Genomic DNA, 23,102 nt, shown 5'->3' with positions numbered 1-23,102 from the left:
CAGATTTGTCCCCTACTCTGATCTGAATCAAGAGACCAGAAATTCTCTTCTATGGTGGCTTCATCGGCCCACACCTGTCCAGGGGGATGCCATTCAGCAGGCCAGACTGGACAATTGTAACAACAGACGCCAGCCTACTAGGTTGGGGCGCTGTCTGAATTCTCTGAAGGCTCAGGGACTATGGAATCAGGAGGAGAGTCTCCTTCCAATAAACATTCTGGAATTGAGAGCAGTTCTCAATGCCCTTCTAGCTTGGCCCCAATTAACACTCGGGGGTTCATCAGGTTTCAGTCGGACAACATCACGACTGTAGCTTACATCAACCATCAGGGAGGGACAAGAAGCTCCCTAGCAATGGTGGAAGTATCAAAGATAATTCGCTGGGCAGAGTCTCACTCTTGCCACCTGTCAGCAATCACATCCCGGGAGTGGAGAACTGGGAGGCGGATTTCTTGAGTCGCCAGACTTTTCATCCGGGGGAGTGGGAACTGTCATCCGGAGGTCTTTGCCCAAATACTTCGACGTTGGGGCAATCCAGAGATAGATCTCATGGCGTCTCGCCAGAACGCCAAACTTCCTCGCTACGGGTCCAGATCCAGGATCCGGGAGCGGTTCTGATAGATTGCTTTGACAGCACCTTGGAACTTCGGGATGGCTTATGTGTTTCCACCCTTTCCGCTGCTTCCTCGATTGATTGCCAAAATCAAGCAGGAGAGAGCATCAGTGATTCTAATAGCGCCTGCATGGCCACGCAGGACTTGGTATGCAGATCTAGTGGACATGTCATCCTGTCCGCCTTGGTCTCTACCTCTAAGACAGGACCCTTCTGATACAGGGTCCATTCAAACATCAAAATCTAACTTCTCTGAAGCTGACTGCTTGGAAATTGAACGTTTGATTTTATCAAAACGTGGTTTTTCTGAGTCGGTTTATTGATACCCTGATACAGGCTAGGAAGCCTGTTACCAGAAAGATTTACCATAAAATATGGCGTAAATACCTATACTGGTGCGAATCCAAACATTACTCCTGGAGTAAGGTTAGGATCTCTAGGATATTGTCTTTTCTACAAGAAGGGTTAGAAAAGGGTTTATCAGCTAGTTCATTAAAGGGACAGATTTCAGCTCTGTCCATCTTGTTACACACAGGCGTCTGTCAGAAAATCCAGACGTCCAGGCTTTTTTGTCAGGCTTTAGCTAGGATCAAGCCTGTGTTTAAAGCTGTTGCTCCGCCATGGAGTTTAAACTTAGTTCTTAACGTTTTACAGGGTGTTCCATTTGAACCCCTTCATTCCATTGATATAAAATTGTTATCTTGGAAAGTTCTGTTTTTAATGGCTATTTCCTCGGCTCGAAGAGTCTCTGAGTTATCAGCCCTTACATTGTGATTCTCCTTATCTGATTTTTTCACTCAGACAAGGTAGTTCTGCGTACTAAACCTGGGTTCTTACCTAAGGTGGTCACTAACAGGATATCAATCAAGAGATTGTTGTTCCATCCTTGTGTCCAAATCCTTCTTCAAAGAAGGAACGTCTTCTACACAATCTGGATGTAGTTCGTGCCCTCAAGTTCTACTTGCAGGCAACTAAAGATTTCGCCAAACTTCTTCCCTGTTTGTCGTTTATTCTGGACAGAGGAGAGGTCAAAAAGCTTCTGCTACCTCTCTCTCTTTTTGGCTTCGTAGCATAATACGTTTAGCCTATGAGACTGCTGGTCAGCAGCCTCCTGAAGAATTACAGCTCACTCCACTAGAGCTGTGGCTTCCACTTGGGCCTTTAAGAATGAGGCCTCTGTTGAACAGATTTGCAAGGCTGCAACTTGGTCTTCGCTTCATACTTTTTCCAAATTTTACAAATTTGACACTTTTGCTTCTTCGGAGGCTATTTTTGGGAGAAAGGTTCTTCAGGCAGTGGTTCCTTCTATATAATGAGCCTGCCTATCCCTCCCGTCATCCGTGTACTTTTGCTTTGGTATTGGTATCCCAGAAGTAATGATGACCCGTGACTGATCACACATAACAGAAGAAAACATAATTTATGCTTACCTGATAAATTCCTTTCTTCTGTTGTGTGATCAGTCCACGGCCCGCCCTGGTTTTAAGGCAGGTAAATATCTTTTAAATTATACTCCAGTCACCACTTCACCCTTGGTTACTCCTTTCTCGTTGATTCTTGGTCGAATGACTGGGACTGACGTAGAGGGGAGGAGCTATATGCAGCTCTGCTGGGTGAATCCTCTTGCATTTCCTGTTGGGGAGGAGTTATATCCCAGAAGTAATGATGACCCGTGGGACTGATCACACAACAGAAGAAAGGAATTTATCAGGTAAGCATAAATTATGTTATCGCTCCCAGAAAAACTACTCTTGTGGCTGGTGATAAAGAACTTTTGGGGACATTGATTTCTCATCCATAATCCTGATGGAAAGATACCATTCTTTGGGAATAAGCAGTAGCCAGAGAAAGAGACGGAGCTTGGACCAAAATATCGGCCAAATAAGGGGCAATGGACATTCTCTGAGCTCTGATGACTGCTAAGAGAGTCCCTAATACCTTCGTGAAGATGCAAGGACCAAAGGAGAGGGCCACAAATTGTTAATGTTTGTTGGAAACACAAAATCTTAAGAAACTGGAAATGATCCTTGTGAATTGGGATGTGCAGATATGCATCCTTTAAGTGTATGGATGTCATAAATTCTGAACTAGAGGCAAAATGGTACGGATCGTTTCCATTTTGAAAGAAGGTGCACAAACTAATTTGTTCAGAGTCTTTAGGTCCAGGATAGGACGGTAAGTGCTTCCTTTCTTTGGGAAAATGAAGAGGTTAGGATAGAAACCCTGTCCCTGTTGAGAGATAGAACAGGTTGTATCACTCTGATAAATGCTAAGAGAGCCCCTAATACCTTTGTGAAGATGCAAGGACCAAAGGGGAGGGGCCACAAATTGTTAATGTTTGTTGGGAACACAAAATCTTAGAAACTGGAAATGATCCTTGTGAATTGGGATGTGCAGATATGCATCCTTTAAGTGTATGGATGTCATAAATTCCTGAACTAGAGCAAAATGGTTACAGATCGTTTCCATTTTGAAAGAAGGTGCACAAACTAATTTGTTAGGTCCAGGATAGGACGGTAAGTGCTTCCTTCTTTGGGACAATGAAGAGGTTATGATAGAAACCCTGTCCCTGTTGAGAGATAGGAACAGGTTGTATCACTCCCATGTCCTCTAGGTCTTGAACACATTGAACAAGGCAGCTCCCTTTACAGGATCCTTTGGAACGTGAGACAGATGAAACAGTTTCCAGGGAGATATGGTGCAATAACCCTGGGATATAATATTGATAACCCAAGGATCCTGAACTGATAGAGACCAGGCCTTCTAAAACCAAATCAATCTGTCCCCTACCAGAAGATCTTCTGGACTAAGGGACGTCCCTCTCATGAAGATTTTAGATTTGAATTGGGCTTTTTGATCTGTTTTGTACGTAGTTCCAGGTTTTCCAGGAAGGCTTAGAGGGATTCAGACTTCTGGTTCGATGGGGACTTTTGATCTCTAGAGGAGCGGAAAGGAATGAAAACAATTTGTTTGTTTGTACTTTCTTCTTAGACTTTTTGTCCTGAGTAGAAAAGACCCTTTCCTCCAGTGACAGTTTTGATAATATTATCGAATTCTGATCCAAAAAAGCATCTTTACTTCAAAAGTACTGTAATGCAGTTGTGAATATCCTCATAAGATTGATCGGAATCACCTGAAGCTGGAAGAGGATATGGTGGAATCAGTCTCTGGCTCATTTATTGCATCAAGGTCCTCAAAGGAGATTTCACCCTCAGAAGAGACTCAGCCGAATCAGAGCTTTGTAAGCTTGGTGGTAACTGAGCCTGGGGAATAGGACCCTGCGTGTGTACAAGTGATGTGAGGAACTTCTTTTGGTTTTCATGTACGCTTACTTGTTTTAAACTCTGGAGAAGAGTCAGTGGAATCTCCCTAAGCCACATAAATAGGCAAGTGGTAATAGGGCAATGGAATAATTAGGATTTTAATGCTGAATTCCGCAATTTATGATGTTAAACCCATAGATAAAGTGCTCTGTGTAAAGGATGTGGAACCCCCTTACATATGTAGTGCCTATATTAGGAGAGTACTAGGGATAGTTCCTGGGCTGTGTTTAGTGTCTGAGTCACTAACCTGGACTGCAGCACCCCTCTACTGTATCTGACCAGCTAGATAAGGTTTTTTCTCCCTCACAGAATGCTGATCCAGTAGAGAGCCCATCCAGTGCAAGTAAATATACTACAGAGCATACTTGCGGATATACCAGCAATCCCTCAGGTAAAGGCTAAGGGATGGGACCCCTGATGGGCAATTGTGGCTCAGAGATTTACCCGTGAGGGTACTGACATGCCATAACTGAGGTATGCATTTACCCCTGTTTCCACTCAGAATCTTGGATAAATTATTGTGACATCTTCCCTAAGCCAAGGTGGAAGAGAGGTACTGGGTCTCAAGTCAGGTCTGAGCTCCCAATAAATGATTAGATAAGAAATATAAGCACTTCTCTCAACCTCTCTCCTCGAAGGGTGATAACAAACTGAGTGGGAGAGGAGGTGGGAGGGATTAAAGCCTTTGTGAGGGTTCTTGACTTCCTCCTAGTGGTAGGAATGTATCCCACGTTATGGAAACCTATGGACTTTCATCATCTTATGAAACAAATATAATGCCCATGGTTCTTTATGTGACACGTAACTTAAAGAATAGATTAATAAACTCAAAGTTTGTCTGTGACAAATGAATCATAGCAAATCAGTGTAGGAAAACTGGACATCACTAAACAATGACAACATAATAATTATGTAACTGAATAACAGTATAGTATATTCACCAGGGAGGTAGGAAAACAGCACACCTTTTGTCTCTCTTTTTCTTCTTCAATGAGGCAGGGAATAAAGGACTTGCGAAGTCCCAAACAATCCAAGAACAAAGTGTATTCCAGCCACCAAATTTCTTTAAAAGAACCTTTATTTCCACATAGGGTCTTCAGCAACAAACATACATCGTTTCAAGCCTCAGCAGGCTCATAGTCATGTATGCTATGATACATGACTAAGAGCCTGCTGAGGCTTGAAACATTGTATGTTTGTTGCTGAAGACCCTATGTGAAATAAAGGTTCTTTTAAAGAAATTTGGTGGCTGGAATACACTTTGTTCTTTAACAGTATAGTATGTCAGTTAAAACTTTGCTTTTTTGCCATGTCTGTTTTTGATTTTTAAGCGATTGTTAAAATGGTATGTTTTTTTTGCCTTTGAAAAACATAATTTATGCTTACCTGATAAATTTATTTCTCTTGTGGTGTATCCAGTCACGGATCATCCATTACTTGTGGGATATTCTCCTTCCCAACAGGAAGCTGCAAGAGGATCACCCTCAGCAGAGCTGTCTATATAGCTCCTCCCCTAACTGCCATTACCAGTCATTCGACCGAAGACAAGCAAGAGAAAGGAGAAGAACTATAGGGTGCAGTGGTGACTGTAGTTTAAAATAAAAAACACCTGCCTTAAAATGACAGGGCGGGCCGTGGACTGGATACACCACAAGAGAAATAAATTTATCAGGTAAGCATAAATTATGTTTTCTCTTGTAAGGCCATTACTTGTGGGATACCAATATCAAAGCTATAGGACAACGGATGAAGGGAGGGACAAGGCAGGCGCTTAAACGGAAGGCACCACTGCCTGCAAGACCTTTCTCCCAAAAATAGCCTCCGAAGAAGCAAAAAGTATTAAATTTATAGAACTTTGAAAAAGTATGAAGCGAAGACCAAGTTGCCGCCTTACAAATCTGTTCAACAGAAGCCTCATTTTTAAAAAGCCCATGTGGAAGCTACCGCTCTAGTAGAATGAGCTGTAATCCTTTCAGGAGGCTGCTGGCCAGCAGTCTCATAAGCTAAGCGTATTATACTCCTTAGCCAAAAGAAAGAGAGGTTGCCGAAGCTTTTGGCCTCTCCTCTGTCCAGAGTAGACAACAAACAATGCAGATGTTTGACGAAAATCTTTAGTAGATTGTAATAAAACTTTAAAGCACGAACCATGTCAAGATTGTGTAAAAGACGTTCCTTCTTTGAAGAAGGATTAGGACACAATGACGGTACAACAATCTCCTGATTGATATTTTTATTAGATACCACCTTAGGTAAAAAAACAGGTTTGGTACGTAACACTACTTTATCTGCATGAAAAATGAGATAAGGTGAATCACATTGTAAAGCAGATAACTCCGAAACTCTTTGAGCCAAGGAGATAGCTACTAAAAACAGAACCTTCCAGGATAAGAGCTTAATATCTATGGAATGCAAAAGTTCAAACGGAACCCCTTGAAGAACCTTAAGAACTAAATTAAAACTCCAAGGCGGAGCAACAGGTTTAAACACAGGCTTGATTCTGACTAAAGCCTGACAAAATGACTGCACGTCTGGAACCTCAGCCAGACGTTTGTGCAAAAGAATAGACAGAGCAGAAATCTGTCCTTTTAAGGAACTAGCTGACAAACCCTTCTCCAATCCTTCTTGGAGAAAAGATAATATCCTAGTAATCCTGACTTTACTCCATGAGTAACCCTTGGATTCACACCAATGAAGATATTTACACCATATCTTATGATAGATTTTCCTGGTGACAGGCTTTCGCGCTTGTATTAAGGTATCAATGACCAACTCGGAGAAACCACGCTTTGATAAAATCAAGCGTTCAATCTCCAAGCAGTCAGCCGCAGAGAAATTAGATTTGGATGGTTGAAAGGACTCTGAAGTAGAAGGTCCTGCCTCAGAGGCAGAGTCCATGGTGGAAAGGATGACATGTCCACCAGATCTGCATACCAAGTCCTGCGTGGCCACGTACGTGCTATCAAATTACTGATGCTCTCTCCTGTTTGATCTTTGCAATCAGACGAGGGAGCAGAGGAAACGGTGGAAACACATAAGCCAGGTTGAAGGACCAAGGCGCTGCTAGAGCATCTATCAGAGATGCCTTGGGATCCCTGGACCTGGATCCGTAACAAGGAAGCTTGGCGTTCTGGCTTGCCCCAACGTTGAATCAACTGTGCAAACACCTCCAGATGGAGCTCCCACTCCCCCGGATGAAAAGTCTGACGACTTAGAAAATCTGCCTCCCAGTTCTCTACTCCTGGGATATGGATAGCTGATAGATGGCAAGAGTGAATCTCTGCCCATTAAATTATCTTTGAAACCTGAAGAGCATTGAATATCGCTCTTAGTTCCAGAATGTTTATTGGAAGGAGTGCCTCCTCCTGAGTCCACGACCCCTGAGCCTTCAGAGAGTTCCAGACTGCACCCCAGCCCAAAAGGCTGGCATCTGTTGTTACTATTGTCCAATCTGGCCTGCGAAGGTCATACCTTTGGACAGATGGACCTGAGATAGCCACCAGAGAAGAGAATCCCTGGTCTCTTGATCCAGATTTAGTAGAGGGGACAAATCTGTGTAATCCCTATTCCACTGACTGAGCATGCAGAGTTGCAGCGGTCTGAGATGTAGGCGGGCAAACGGAACTATGTCCATTGCCGCTACCATTAAGCCGATTACTTCCATACACTGAGCCACCGAAGGGCGAGAAGTATAATAAAGAACACGGCAGGAATTTAGAAGTTTTGACAACCTGTCCTCTGTCAGGTAAATCCTCATTTCTACAGAATCTATCAGAGTTCCCCAGGAAGGAAACTCTTGTGAGAGGGGATAGAGAACTCTTCTTTTCGTTCACTTTCCACCCATGAGACCTCAGGAATGCCAGAACAATGTCCGTATGGGACTTGGCAATTTGGAAATTCGACGCCTGTATCAGAATGTCGTCTAAGTAAAGGGCTACTGTTATGCCCCGCGGCCTTAGGACCGCCAGAAGTGACCCCAGAACCTTCGTAAAGATTCTTGGTGCCGTAGCTAACCCAAAGGGAAGAGCCACAAACTGGTAATGCCTGTCTAGGAAGGCAAACCTGAGAAACCGATGATGATCTTTGTGTATCGGAATGTGAAGATAAGCATCCTTTAAGTCCACGGTAGTCATGTATTGACCCTCCTGGATCATAGGTAGGATGGTTCGAATAGTCTCCATCTTGAAAGATGGGACCCTGAGAAATTTGTTTAGGATCTTGAGATCTAAGATTGGTCTGAAGGTTCCCTCTTTCTTGGGAACCACAAAGAGATTTGAATAAAAGCCTTGCCTTTGTTCCTCCTTTGGAACTGGGTGGATCACTCCCATAACTAGGAGGTCTTGAACACAATGTAAGAATGCCTCTCTCTTTATCTGGTCTGCAGATAATTGTGAGAGGTGAAATCTTCCTTTTGGGGAAGAAGCTTTGAAGTCCAGAAGATATCCCTGGGACACAATTTCCAACACCCAGGGATCCTGGACATCTCTTGCCCAAGCCTGGGCAAAGAGAGAAAGTCTGCCCCCTACTAGATCCGTTACCGGATCGGGTTCTGATCTTTCATGCTGTCTTAGAGGCAGCAGCAGGCTTCTTGGCCTGCTTACCTTTGTTCCAGGCCTGGTTAGGTCTCCAGACCGGCTTGGACTGGGCAAAATTTCCCTCTTGTTTTGCATTAGAGGGAGTTGATGCCGCGCTCGTCTTAAAGTTTCGAAAGGAACGAAAATTAGTTTGTTTGGTCCTTAATTTATTAGACCTATCCTGAGGAAGGGCATGACCTTTTCCTCCAGTAATATCAGAAATGATCTCCTTCAGTCCAGGCCCGAATAGGGTCTGCCCCTTGAAGGGAATGTTGAGAAGCTTAGACTTTGAAGTAACATCAGCTGACCAGGATTTAAGTCATAGCGCCCTACGCACCTGTATAGCAAAACCTGAGTTCTTACCCGTTAGTTTGGTTAAATGAACAACGGCATCAGAAATAAATGAATTGGCTAGCTTAAGCGCTTTAAGCTTGTCAAGTATATCATCCAATGGAGTTTCTACCTGTAAAGCCTCTTCCAGAGACTCAAACCAGAAGGCCGCAGCAGCAGTGACCGGGGCAATGCATGCAAGAGGCTGGAGAATAAAACCTTGTTGAATAAACATTTTCTTAAGGTAACCCTCTAACTTTTTTATCCATTGAATCTAGGAAAGCACAAACTGTCCTCGACGGAATAGTTGTACGCTTAGCTAGGGTAGAAACTGCTCCCTCCACCTTAGGGACCGTTTGCCATAAGTCCTGTGTAGCGGCATCTTTTGGAAACATTTTCTTAAAAATAGGAGGGGGAGAGAACGGTACACCTGGTCTATCCCATTCCTTAGTAATAATTTCTGAAAACCTTTTAGGTATTGGAAAAACATCAGTGTAAACAGGCACTGCATAGTATTTATCCAATCTACACAATTTCTCTGGCACTATAATGGTTTCACAGTCATCCAGAGTAGCTAAAACCTCCCTGAGCAACACGCGGAGGTGGTCAAGCTTAAATTTAAATGTAGACATATCAGAATCAGGTTGAAGCATCTTCCCTGAGTTAGAAAAATCACCCACAGAAAGAAGCTCTCCTGCCTCAGCTTCTGCATATTGTGAGGGGATATCAGACATAGCTACTAAAGCGTCAGAGAGCTCTGTATTTTTTCTAGTCCCAGAGCTGTCTCGCTTTCCTTGTAACCCTGGTAGTTTGGACAATACCGCTGTAAGGGTATGATCCATAACTGCCACCATGTCTTGTAAAGTAAACGCCATGGGCGCGCTAGATGTACTTGGCGCCACTTGAGCGGGAGTCCCTTGAGCGGGAGTAAAAGGTTCTGACACGTGGGGCGAGTTAGTCGGCATAACTTCAATTTCCTCTGGTGATAAATCTTTTAAAGACAGAATATGATCTTTATAACTTAAAGTAAAATCAGTACATTTGATACACATTCTAAGAGGGGGTTCCACAATGGCTTCTAAACATAATGAACAAGGAGTTTCCTCTATGTCAGACATGTTTAAACAGACTAGCAATGAGACCAGCAAGCTTGGAAAACACTTTGATAAATGTAAACAAGCAATAAATAAAAACGGTACTGTGCCTTTAAGAGAAACAAATTTTGTCAGAAATTGAAAAACAGTGATAAAAAGCAGTAAATCTTATGAAATTTTGACAGTGTGTATAATAGACTAACAGAGCAATGCACCCACTTGCAAATGGATAATTAACCCCTTAGTTTCAAAACTGGATCAAAAAAACGATATAAACGTTTTTTAACAGTCACAACAAACTGCCACAGCTCTGCTGGGGCCCTACCTGCCCATACAACGACTTTTGAAGGCACAAAAACCCTTTGTAGAGGTCCTAAGTGTTCAGGGGACTCCTTCAGGGAAGCTGGAGGTATCAAGCTGCAAAAACTACTGCACGATTTAGGCCTGAAATTAGGCCCCTCCCAACCTGTACTCACAGTGAGAGGGCCATAAAAAACTATCCCTAGGCAAAATCTAGCCAGCCATGTGGAAAAAACTGGGCCCCAATAAAGTTTTATCACCAATATGTAGAAAAAAAACGTTTAAACACTTCCAGCAAACGTTATCTTATTTTCAGTAATGTGAGAAAGTAATAAGAATATTACCTTTTACAGCAAGCATGATACTAGTCGTTATTAAATCACTGTAATCAGGCTTACCTTACATAAATCCGGTATTAACAGCATTTTCTAGCATATTCATTTCTCTAGAAAAATTTAAACTGCACATACCTCATAGCAGGAGACCCTGCACGCCATTCCCCCAGCTGAAGTTACCTAATCTCTTCAGTTATGTGTGAGAACAGCAATGGATCTTAGTTACAACCTGCTAAGATCATCAAAAACCACAGGCAGACTCTTCTTCAACTTTCTGCCTGAGGCTAAAACAGTACAACTCCGGTACCATTTGAAAATAACAAACTTTTGATTGAAGATAAACTAAATAAACACCACATCTCTCTAGCTACTTCCTTTTTTGTTGAGAGCTGCAAGAGAATGACTGGTAGTGGCAGTTAGGGGAGGAGCTATATAGACAGCTCTGCTATGGGTGATCCTCTTGCAGCTTCCTGTTGGGAAGGAGAATATCGCACAAGTAATGGATGATCCGTGGACTGGATACACCTTACAAGAGAAATGGGTATCACTGTGGGGGGGGGGGGGTTCGTTAGACTTGAGATGCCTTTATTCACGCACACCATTCTCTGAGCTATCATTTTTAGAGCGTTAAAATCAATTCTAAAGTTTGTATTGTATACATTGTTGGTAGCAATTTTACAACATTCATATAACTTTTATGAAAAAAAATGTTTCATTTGTGTTTAATATGCATTATAAGTGTTTTGGCTTATCAAATTTCTTTACAAATTTAAATAATAAAAGTTCCTCAAATGTAATGGGCTATCAACAACCACTTTTATTTTGATTCTCCCACCTGGTATATGTCATATAAAGTATTACAACCCATTCGGTTTCTTTTCTAACAATAATTTCACCACCAGCCATATTTAGCATGCATTTCCCCAAAAGACATATCCCTGCACAGTAATTTCTTCTTCCCTTTATGTCTCACATTGTAAATAATGTGCCAGACTATCTGGCTTGTACAAATTCTGTCCATTTTATTCCCAAATACATCAATTTACATATTTTACAGTAAGTCCACCAATAACTCTTTTACAGTACAAACCACCATTTTACATGCTTCCCTTCCAGGTTTCTGAGTCTCTCAGGAAACAGGATTGAGAAGATTGGAAACCTAAACTTTCTTCAGAATCTGATGCTCCTGGACCTGTCTCATAATCTGATCCAGTATCTGAGTGTAGGTGAGAGTTGTCCTCCGTGTAAAAGGATCCGTAACAAATGTATGGATAAGAGGAGCACCCTTACTATTGTAAGAAAATATGACGTTTTATGCATAGCTGTTTAATAGTGGGATTGGATAATACTCTGTGCTAATGAAATTGACCAGAACATATACTGTAATGGAAGCAAAATCTCCAAACATAATGATTAGTAGAGAATGGCTGTGTAAGACATCAGTATTTAGTGTTTGAATACCCCCATAATATTCTTCTTCTCAATAAATTATAGGAGAACTACCTACAAATCTGTTTATCTTGGATCTAACGGAAAACAGCTGCACACAGAAATATGGCTACAGGTAAGGTCAAAGAGACAAGGAGATGCACATCTGTATAAAGTGTGACATAACAATGAGAGGCAGACGTGACCCTTCAGAGTTCATACAATGAGGTGCATCTAACTTTTCTGTCTTTATCTTATTAGGCAGCAAATTCTGGAGTCTCTTCCCCTTCTACAGGAACTTGATAGGGAGCCAGTAAGAGAAAGGGAGAGCCTAGAAGAACATCCAGTGATGCAGGAAGATGATGAGGAGATAGACATTGATAATGTTTTCAGCCCAACATCTATAGTCTCAGGTAATATACTCATTTAACAAAAATATACCTATTTTCTATCCAATTTACCACCATACATTAACAGATCAGAATAGTACAACCCCTCCAAGTACTTCTGTCTAGGGTACAGAATGACTGCTTCTAAATTTTTTGAAAATTGAGAAACCATTAGGCCAGGGGCTGGCAACCTTTTATGAGCGCTGTTCCAAAGTAATGCTAAAATGTGACCATGGGTGCCAGCCTTATCCTTTGTATAACTATTGAAAATATTAATCATAATAATAAAGACCGAACCTAAGATTGGACTCTTTCATCTGCAGCCATTATGTTAGCCACATATCCATGTCAGACCAGACCTTTGACCCTACAGCCCATCTTTTACCCTATAGCCAATATTAGACCTCAAATCATACGGCCGATAATCTAAAGCTCTCTGCTTAGGAGATATGATCTAAAATGCTCTGTCAGTGCTATGAATTCCATGACGGGACGATCTAAAGGCACATTTTACACTGTGAGCTATGTTTCGCCCTAAGGAGCGTAACCTACATTTCTATATATGATGGCAAGATACAGCATATACATTTAGAAAACAAACTATACATTTTCAAAGCATATTTAATGTATGCGGTTAAAAACGGATTCAAAGTATGCATAAAAAAATTGTATAAACAGTTCACATCTAAATAGTGTTAAAAACCTGATGAAAATTGCAGATTTATATTATTCCATACAAACTGTCCTTAAATTACACAAAAAAAACTTATAAAATTTAGACTGTTAAACTCATATTTAAGGCACACAGAAAATTATGAAAATGTAAGCAAGGTCTCAAAATATACTGTATATTTCTTTCCTAAGATATGGTGAGTCCACCACGTCATCAATTACTAGTGGGAATATCACTCCTGGCCAGCAGGAGGAGGCAAAGAGCACCACATCAAAGCTGTTAAGTGTCACTCCCCTACCCATTACCCCCAGTCATTCTCTTTGCCTCTGTCAATGGAGGAGGTGAAGTTTTGGTGTCTGAAGAAAATTGGATATCTTTCTCTACAAGCAAGTTTTTTGGGTCTAGCCGTAGTCCACGTTAATCCCTTCAGTAGGGTAGTGGTGGCTTTAAAACAGTTAGGAACTTGTAAGGTGGGCCTTGCTGCCCTAGTAGGTTTACTCTGTTCTTTCTTTTTCTACTGCTCTCTGTGAGGAGTGGCGTCCTCTCACACTGTGTAAGCTGGCGTCCTGCCTGACAGCTAGATTGCAGGTAAATGCATTTTGTATTCTAAGGACTGGAGGCTTGCACTTCTCAAGTATATGACTGCAATAACTTTGGGACACATTAATCCTTTAATAAGTATTTAAGGTTGGCAGGATGCAGGCACTGACGTGATAGAAGACTGAGGGGTTCATTTTTGTCACTGTGTGGAAGGATTACCCTATTTTTATCTTTATTCATCTGTGGCTCATTTTATTTCAAGGGAACTCTGTGTAAAATGAGGGCTCTTATTATTCGTCATGTTTGGCACTTAAACTTTTTTCGAGTGAGAGGGCGTTTTCCAGATGTAACGCTTCTGTTTTAGATAAGGCTGAGCCTTTCATTTTACGGCTGCTTTGTGTGTGGTCCAGTTCCCTTCAGCCGGTCATCTGACCCACCACCGCTTCCGCTCTAGGCTATAGTACGGAGTGGTGGTTCGTGCAGGAGCCGAGTTTCAGAGCTCTGATAGCTAATTGCTCTACAGCGATAGCTGTCCCAGGGGTTAGGTAGGAGCACCTCAGCTAATCTGAGATGTAGAGGTGGCCGGTAAACTATTTTTAAGACTTGTAGTTTTTAAAACTTTTTGTGTGCAAATATTGGTCTGGAAAATTTGTGTCCTAAAGAGAAAAAATGTCTTCTGAAAGCGACAGTAACAATTTTTCTTTTGGTTTTAATCAAACTGATTTTGGGGCCATATCTGCAATGGAGCACGAGTCTGCTCTTATGTTTAGAGGCCCAAATTGTTACCCCAACGCAATTTTGATCCTCATGTGTAGAGAGGACATTAAAGTGTAAAATCAGAGTTCTTTTTGTTAAACCTAATGTCTCCCAGGATGATGCTGTTCAGGCAATGCCACAGATAGCTCAGCATGCTAAGGCACTGTGGCTGAGCTCTGTAGCAACCCAAGGGTTGCAGGTTCGATCCCCGGCGAGATCCACTCAGCCTTTCATAAAATGATAAAATGAGCAGCGCCTTATGGGTGATTAGCATCGCTTTACAAGTACCACATACATACATACATACACAGCTTTCTCCTCAAACGTCCCAAGCCTCACCAGCATCACATGCAGTGCCCTGCAGTTCCTCTCAATGTCCTGGAGGAGTTTATTTGCCTGCAGAATTTGCTGTCTAGGTATCATCTGCAGTATCTGCAGCATTATCTGCCTTTCCTATGCTAAAGGGAAAATGCAGGAGGGAAAATAGAGATTCAGATAGTAAGGTTTCTGCTTCAGCATCTGCTACCCAAGTTGTCCTCCCTCATAAGTCTGACGAGGAGGATACGTCTATAGCCTTTGAGGATGAATTCTCAGATTCGGACAGTATAATTCCTTCATCTAATGCTGAAGTTGTAACCTTCAGATTTAAACTTGAATACCTTTGGATATTGTTAAAGCAAGTTTTGGCTTCTTTGGACGACTTAGATTCTCTAGTCGTTGTCAACCCTAACAAATCTAGTAAACTTAATAGATACTTTGATGTTCCTTCCTCTGTGGAGGTGTTTCCTGTTCCAGACTGTGCTACAGAGATTATTGCACAGGAATTGGAGAAGCCAGGGATACCTTTTTCTCCATCTCCTGTCTTTTGAAAGAGGTTGACTGTCGCTGACTTCATTAAAGATTCATGGGGCACGATGCCTAAAGTAGAAGGGGCTATTTCTACTCTAGCTAAGAGAACTACTATTCCTATAGAGGATAGCTGCTCTTTTAAGGATCCATTGGACAAAAGGCTGGAAGCTTATTTGAAGAAAAGGTTCGTTCATCAAGGTCTTCAATGGCAACCTGCAGTTTGTATTGCCACTATGTCAATTGCGGCATCTTATTGGTTTGATATCTTATCTGATCCACTTCAGGTAGAGACTCCTTTGGAGGAGATGCAGGACAGGATTAAGGCTATTCCTTTATTCTAATGCTCCCATGCAATTTGGGAGCCAAGATATCTAGCAAACATACAATAGTGTGCGCTGAGTGCACCACCAAACTCCTGGAAAAACCTAAGTGTCCCTCACATAGGTAAAAACAAAATATATAACACACATATACAGGAGCGCTATAGCTGAAGGTGGATATAGAAATAATGATTTGTAACTACACCAAAAAAAGAGGACCAGAATGAATAAAATAATGGCTATGCCAAATTTCTTAAAATATCTATGATTATGTGTATGGAAATAAACATATGTAGCAAACAAACTAAAAAGCGGACGTCTCCGTTAAAAACAAAAATAGAAATAAAAAAGTTGCCACCAAATATAAAAAATAAGTCACTTAAAACTCCAAGTCAGAGTGATGCACAAACTTAAAACAATTCCAAATAATGCGGGGACTGTTACCTAGTATGTTCCTGATGGTAGTCCGAGATAACGGCTTACCTCCGTCAGTGCTCGCAGACGTGGCCGTGTGACGTCACTTGTGTGGGAGCTGTCCCATAGTCACAATCCTATTGGTCCGTTTCAATCCGCCAGCCAGATAGGTGTAAATGCCGATTCCAGTAATGTATCCGCTCTTTAGTGCCTATTAGCACGCAGGATACTAATACTAATTGTGAAAAGTCCATGGAGTCTGCACCAAAGGTTATTCGGATCAGAAAACAAATGCCTCACACTTAGTCAGCGATCTGATCAGGGAACACCAGGTGTCTAGGCTAATGATAGCTTGTCAGGTGTCTCATTTGTCTCCAACAAGAATGTAAAAACACCACGGCAGTATTGAATCAATACAGGTACAAGTCCACAGATAAATCCTGGATAATAGAACTGCAACTTAAACACATCAACGCGTTTCTCCCTTAGCAGGGCTTTCCGTGGAGGGCAGACGTTTTTCTCAAGCTTGGGTGCGAGATGTCCCAGATCCCTGGGCTGTAGACGTATCTCAGGGTTACAAAATAGAATTCAGCATTTTTCCTCCCAGGGGCAGGTTCCACCTCTCAAGATTATCTGCCGTCCAGATAAAAAGAGAGGCATTTTTTAACTGTGTTCAGGACATTTCCTCCCTGGGAGTAATTGTTCTAGCTCCTGTTTGGGAACAGGGCCTAGGATTCTATTCAAATCTCTTTGTGGTTCCCAAAAAAGAGGGAACTTTTCGACCCATTCTAGACCTAAAGTGTCTCAACAGGTTTCTCAGAGTACTGTCCCTCAAAATGAAAACCATTAGTTCCATTCTTCCCTTGGTCCAAGAGGGTCAATTCATGACGAACATAGACCTGAAGGATGCGTATCTTCTTGTTCCTATTCACAGGGATCATCACAAGTTCCTGAGATTCACCTTTCTAGACAAACACTTTCAGTTTGTGGCTTGGGAAATTGCAGTGGTGCCCTACCTGGACGATATATTGGTTCAGGCGCCATCTTTTCAACAAGCAAACTCTCATAGAGATCTTGTTGTTTTTTCTACTTTCCCACAGATGGAAAGTGAATCTGGAAAAGAGTTCCCTTGTTCCAGATAGGTAGTATTTTTTTATAACCATAATAGATTCCCTATTTATGAAAATATTTCTGACAGAGGTCAGAAAATCCAAATTTCTTTCCTCTTGCCTCTCTCTGCAGTCTACTGTTTGGCCATCAGTGGCTCAATTTATGGAGGTAATTGGTCAGATGGTTACCTCCATGGACATCATTCCCTTTGCTCGATTCCATTTGAGAGCTCTGCAGTTATGTATGCTCAGACAATAGAACGGGGATCATGTGGATCTGTCTCAGAGGATAGATCTAGACCAGTCGACAGAGACTGTCTCCTGTGGTGGCTTTCTTAGGAGCATCTGTCTCAGGGCACAGGCTACCGGAGACCTTGCTGGGTGATTGTGACCACGGACACCAGCCTGCTGGACGCAGTCTGGGACTCGTTAAAGGCGCAGGGACTATGGACTCGGGAGGAGTCTGATCTCCCCATAAACATCTTGGAGTTGAGAGCGATCTACTATGCTCTGATGGTTTGTCCTCAGTTGTCCTTTGCCTGGTTTATCATGTTCCAGTCGGACAATATCACCTCAGTGGCTTACATCAACCACCAGGGAGGAACCCGGAGTTCCTTAGCCATGAAGTTTGTTCAGTGGGTGGAAGCTCACAATTGCTGTCTATCTGCAATCCACATTCCAGGAGTGGACAATTGAGAAGCGGACTTCCTGAGCAGACAGACATTTCATCCTGGGGAGTGGGCTCTCCATCTGGAGGTGTTCTCCAGGTTTACCCTCAAATGGAGGGTGCTGGAGTTGGTTCTGATGGCGTGGCAGAACGCCAATCTTTCAAGGTACGGTTCAAGATCAAGAGATCCGCAAGCCGCCCAGGTAGATGCTCTGGCAGTCCCTTGGGATTTCAGTCTAGCATACCTGTTTCTTCCGTTTGCTCTCCTTCCACGAGCCATTGATCGTACCAAACAGGAGAGAGCATCAGTAATTCTAATAGCTCCTGCATGACCTCGCAGGATCTGGTATGCAGACCTAGTAAGGATGTCATCTTTTTCACCTTGGAGGTTGCCTCTGAGGAAGGACCTTCTGGTCCATTCCATCATCCTAATTTTGTTACTCTGAAGCTGATTGCTTGGAAATTGAATGCCTAGTTCTGTCTAAGCGTGTTTTTTTGAGTTATGGTCATTAAGACCATGATTCAGGCTTGCAAGCCTGTTACTAGAAAGATTTACCATAAGGTATGGCGTAAATACCTTTATTGGTGTGAATCCAGGGCCTACTCTTGGAGTAGAGTCAGGATCTCTAGGATTTTGTCTTTTCTCCAGGAAGGCCTGGAGAAAGGATTGTCAGTCAGTTCACTAAAGGGTCAAATTTCTGCCTTATCTATCTTGTTACACAAGCGTCTTGCGGATGTGCCAGACGTTCAATCCTTTTGTCAGGCCCTGGTTAGAATCAGGCCTGTGTTTAAATCTGTTTGTACTCCTTGGAGCCTTAACCTTGTTCTTAAAGTTTTTTGCATTCCATAGATGTTAAATTGTTATCTTGGAAGGTTTTGTTCCTTATTGTCATCTCTTCTGCTCGTAGAGTCTTGGAACTCTCAGCTTTGCAATGTGATTCGCCTTATCTTATCTTTCATGCTGATAAGGCGGTTCTTCGGACTAAGTTTGGTTTTCTTCCAAAAGTGGTTTCGGATAGAAACATTAATCAGAAAATCAATGTTCCTTCTCTATGTCCTAATCCTTCTTCTCATAAGGAACATTTGTTACACAACCTGGATGTTGTGCGTGCTTTAATATTTTATCTACAGGCGACTCAGGAGTTTCACCAGTCCTGTGCCCTTTTTGTTTGTTTTTTTGATAAACGTAAAGGTAAGAAAGCTACTGCTACTTCTCTTTCTCTCTGGTTGAGAAGTATAATTCGTTTTGCTTATGAGACTGCTGGTCAGCAGCCTCCTGAGAGAATTATGGATCATTCCACAAGGGCTGTCTCCTCTTCTTGGGCTTTCAAAAATGAAGCTTCTGTGGAATAGATTTGCAAGGCTGCAACTTTTTTTCCAAATTTGATACCTTTGTCTCGGCCGAGGCTTCCTTTGGAAGAAAGGTTCTTCAAGAGGTGATGCCTTCTGTTTAGGTCTGTCTGTTATCCCTCCCTAGTCATCTGTGTCCTCTAGCTTGGGTATTGGTTCCCACAAGTAATTGATGACGTCATGGACTCACCATATGTTAGGAAAGAAAACAAAATGTATGCTTACCTGATAAATGTATTTATTTCCGAATATAATGAGTCCACAACCCCTCCCTTTAATTTAAGAGTAATTTTGTTTTGTCTAAACCTTAGGCACCTCTACACCTTGTGTTAGTAATTTTTTCCATTTGCTTTTGGTCAAATGACTGGGGGTTATGGGTAGGGGAGTGACATTTAACAGCTTTGCTGTGGTGCTTTTTGCCTCCACCTGCTGGCCAGGAGTGATATTCCCACTAGTAATTGATGACGTTGTTGACTCACCATATCCGGAAAGAAATACATTTATCAGGTAAGCATAAATTTTGTTATTTATATTGTGAAATTAATCTCACAGCATTGGCAATTAGGCTGAACAGGGGCATACTTTGGGTGTATATTTTCTCTTAAATCGTCTTACAGTTTCATCTGGGATGTTTGATTTGTCTGTATGTTTCATCTGGGAGGTTTGATTTGTATGTATGTTTCATCTGGGAGGTTTGATTTGTCTGTATGTTTCATCTGGGAGGTTTGATTTGTCTGTATGTTTCATCTGGGAGGTTTGATATGTCTGTATGTTTCATCTGGGAGTTTTGATTTGTCTGTATGTTTCATCTGGGAGGTTTGATTTGTCTGTATGTTTCATCTGGGAGGTTTGATTTGTCTGTATGTTTCATCTGGGAGGTTTGATTTGTATGTATGTTTCATCTGGGAGGTTTGATTTGTATGTGCTCCCTGTCACATTTGCTTTCCCCTGCTAGAATCTTCATTCTAATAAGCTTCATTACTTTCTTTGGAGGTAACCCTATAATGCACTGGGAATTCCTGGTTCAGCTCCTGTTCTTAGATAATTCTGTGATGTCCGTCAATGTGAGAGTCAATTTGTCAGCCATTTACCTTAATTACCCCAAGCCTCCCCAGTAGCAGTTTGTTTGGGTTTCTCTAGCTTGTAGTGTGTTGTTTCTAAAGTACTGTGCAAAGTGCCTGTGTGTGGGTAGTTAAGAGGAGGGTAACACTGGGCCTGGTTGCCCCCCTACATGGCAGAAATGTAACAAGGGTGGAACCAAAGGCTGTGTCAGTCCTCAGTGCACCACCTCAAGTGCCATTAAAATTAATCACGGTTCCACACATTCTATAGATTGCTGAGCCCTGCATTAGGCAATAACTTTTTTTTTTTAACATTCACTCCACAGAAAGTCTCTATTCTTTGCACGAAGAACTGGTAGAACGGTCTTACCAGAGAAGAGAAAGAGCTCGGAGAGAGCACCAAGAGCGCCTGGAGGAGCTGAGAGAAATTCCCATAAAAGATACTATGCAACAATACAATTGTTCCTCGTTACATGAGATAGGTCCTAGAGCCACTGCCTTATCTAAAAAGGAACCACAGTCTCCTGCCTTGTATAAGAGCCCACTATTACTTACAAAGCATCGACAGGTCCTTGCTCCATCTGAGAAAAAAATAGATAATTTAAACTGCCATAATGCTTCAACGTCCTCTAAAGTAATTACTGTAAAGACACCCACCAAGGCTCTAGCTACCCCTCCACAAACCCAATATGGAGCCCCACGGAGCAGAAATATGTCAAAATCTGCATTCAGTAGCTCCCCTTCATGTAAATTGTCCCCAACACAACCATCAGCATTGACCACTCCCTCTAGTAAATTGCAGACTTCTGCATCTGTTCAAGGAAAGAGAACAGCTAAAATGGCACCTTTGTCAGGAAAATCACAGCCAACTGCTTCAAGTACATCACAACATGCAGGCAAGTTCAGCTCACGCCAACTAAAAAAACAGACTCAGTGAGTAAGCCTACAATAAAAATGATTTTGTAAATGTGCACTGATTGTATTTATTTCCACTGATCAGCAAGTGATCTCACAGTTATATCATGTTATAGTACTGCTATTGTTCTCTATCGCCCCTCTGTAAAGAGCTAGTTCCTTCTCCACACTATGCAGAAATATGTCAGGTAAGTCAGTTAAGTTATCAGTCATGGTTCCATTCAACAGCTTTTTAACCAACTGGAGATTCTGAGCTTCCAATTCCCTCTGTTTTTCATGCAACTTCTGCTCAGCATCCTGCCAAAAATAGAAAAGGCAATATTAGTATTGTCACTGGTCATACAAAACCTTTCTTCTCTAAATCTCTCTGACATAAAACATGTTGCATAGATCAAGTCAGTTGTCACTTCTTAAAGGGACAGGAAAATCCCCAAATTTTCTTTCATGATTTGGATAGAACATACAATTTTAAATAAATTTTCAATTTACTTCTATTATTATTAAATATGCTTTATTCTCTTGTAATCATTTGCTGAAAGAGCAGCATTGCTCTACTGGAAACTAGCTGAACACATCTAGTTAGCCAATCACAAGAAACACATTTTAGCAGGCACCAATCAACAGCTAGATCCCACTAGTGTATGATATGTGCATATTCATTTTCAACAAGGGATACCAAGAGAAAGAAGCACATTTTGAAAATAGAAGTTAATTTAAAATTGTCTTAAAATTACATGATCTATCTGGATCATGCAAGTTTTATTTTGACTTTCCTATCCCTTTAAATGCAAAAATCTATCTTATTTCTTAGAGCTGTGCTATTGCCGTATTCACACCTTACTGTGTCTGCATTCTTCCAGCGTTGTTTGGTGGCACTTGTATAATGTGTGTCTCCGATCCACCTTGGTGTGGAAACGAGGAATCTTCCTTATGGGATCACTTTCCCCAAATATGGGTGACAACACCCATGGCACCTGGGTCACCCATGGACCAAACACAAAAGGCTTGTAAACAGACCTACAATATAAGGAAACACGACATATGTGCAGAGACTCACATTGGATTATAAAGTGTTTTTCGATTTTATCGGTGAACAAAAACTTTATACAGATGTAGACAGACACTGTTGCCTTTTACCTGGATGGATCAGGTGTGGCAGTCAGCAGATGCACACAAGGTGATTGGGGGTTGACGGGCAACACAGACACCATACTGGATGTAGTGCAGAAACCACCAGAGTTCATGCATATCCCACTATCCTTGTCTCTCAATATTTGAAACATGGTCTCTATAGTAACATGTCCTGAAGAGCAAGCAGACGAAAATATAAAGTGACACACAACATCACTGTAAAACAGGCTTCTGTAAGGATACACACTCCCCTTTGATCTTTTTTCATTTGCATTTCCTGTTCTTTTGAAGAGTGAGGTATGCCAACCTCCCATGATCAACTTCTGTTTCATTCTTTTTTCACTTAACCCCTGCACTCTTCATTTTTCTAATCCCTCTTTTCTCTTCATATACTATAAACTAGTGTTCTTCACTTGCCTACATTAATAATCACTTATGATATTCTTTCCCGCGCCCTATTTCCAATCTTACCTTCTATATTCCTCAGCAATTCCTTTCCAGCTTTATACCGTGCCTTTGCTAACTCCATTCTTTCCGGTTGTTTCTCAAGGGAATATGTTTTGCAGAAATTAAACTCTTCTTTCTCATCCCACCAACCCTGGTCCTTAGCATGAGAACGGACTTGCGGGTGTTCAGACCACAGATGTGAAGCTACACTCAGTTGGTTAGACAAGTTCCGTACACCTTCTGTGAAACAGAGTTAAAGATTTTTAAATGTACTGACTAACTTGAGTGTTAACTAGTAAGCGTTTAGCAATGTTCAGCTTGGAGCAGGTAGACATTTTCCAGAAGGTTATAGAATTTTCCCTTCCCTGTATAATAAAATGCAATAGCAAAACAGAGTGTATGTAGCCCACACTCTGAACATTTGATTTGACCTCCTTACAGATACAATGCTTCTGACTACCTCTAGTATCATAGGTGAAAAAGTTTA

At 41.8% G+C, this 23,102-nt stretch overlaps 2 protein-coding genes across 4 annotated transcripts in view; one reads left to right on the top strand and one right to left on the bottom strand.

Moving 5' to 3' along the window:
- Positions 1-2,711: 2,711 nt before the first annotated feature.
- On the top strand, positions 2,712-21,095 carry LRRC46 (leucine rich repeat containing 46). Its single transcript, XM_053717429.1, has 5 exons — positions 2,712-2,788; positions 11,683-11,792; positions 12,061-12,130; positions 12,256-12,407; positions 20,449-21,095. The coding sequence occupies exons 1-5, from the start codon at positions 2,712-2,714 to the stop codon at positions 21,057-21,059; spliced, it is 1,020 nt and encodes a 339-aa protein (XP_053573404.1). The 3' UTR covers positions 21,060-21,095.
- Positions 21,078-23,102, bottom strand: part of SCRN2 (secernin 2) — an 81,709-nt gene continuing 79,684 nt past the window's right edge. For 2 of the 3 annotated variants that reach the window (XM_053697601.1, XM_053697610.1), the window contains exons 5-8: positions 22,640-22,855; positions 22,175-22,340; positions 21,874-22,054; positions 21,078-21,334 (exon numbers count right to left, since the gene is read on the bottom strand). In XM_053697601.1, the coding sequence (XP_053553576.1) occupies positions 21,143-21,334; positions 21,874-22,054; positions 22,175-22,340; positions 22,640-22,855 (755 nt within the window). In that variant the 3' untranslated portion in view covers positions 21,078-21,142. The remainder of the gene's footprint in view (positions 21,335-21,873; positions 22,055-22,174; positions 22,341-22,639; positions 22,856-23,102) is intronic. The other variant, XM_053697618.1, reaches the window with a different exon arrangement.

The sequence above is a fragment of the Bombina bombina genome, chromosome 1 (assembly GCF_027579735.1).
Source record: "Bombina bombina isolate aBomBom1 chromosome 1, aBomBom1.pri, whole genome shotgun sequence".
Lineage (NCBI taxonomy): Eukaryota > Metazoa > Chordata > Amphibia > Anura > Bombinatoridae > Bombina > Bombina bombina.
The sequence above is the reverse complement of the archived record's forward strand: the minus strand, read 5'-3'. Positions and strand labels throughout refer to the sequence as shown.

Bases quoted from the DNA above. Each gene is read 5' to 3' on its own strand.
- LRRC46 (XM_053717429.1), top strand. From the start codon at position 2,712: ATGGTACGGATCGTTTCCATTTTGAAAGAAGGTGCACAAACTAATTTG. The intron at 12,131-12,255 runs GTAAGGTCAAAG...TTATCTTATTAG, and splicing joins ACACAGAAATATGGCTACAG to GCAGCAAATTCTGGAGTCTC. The intron at 12,408-20,448 runs GTAATATACTCA...TTCACTCCACAG, and splicing joins CCCAACATCTATAGTCTCAG to AAAGTCTCTATTCTTTGCAC.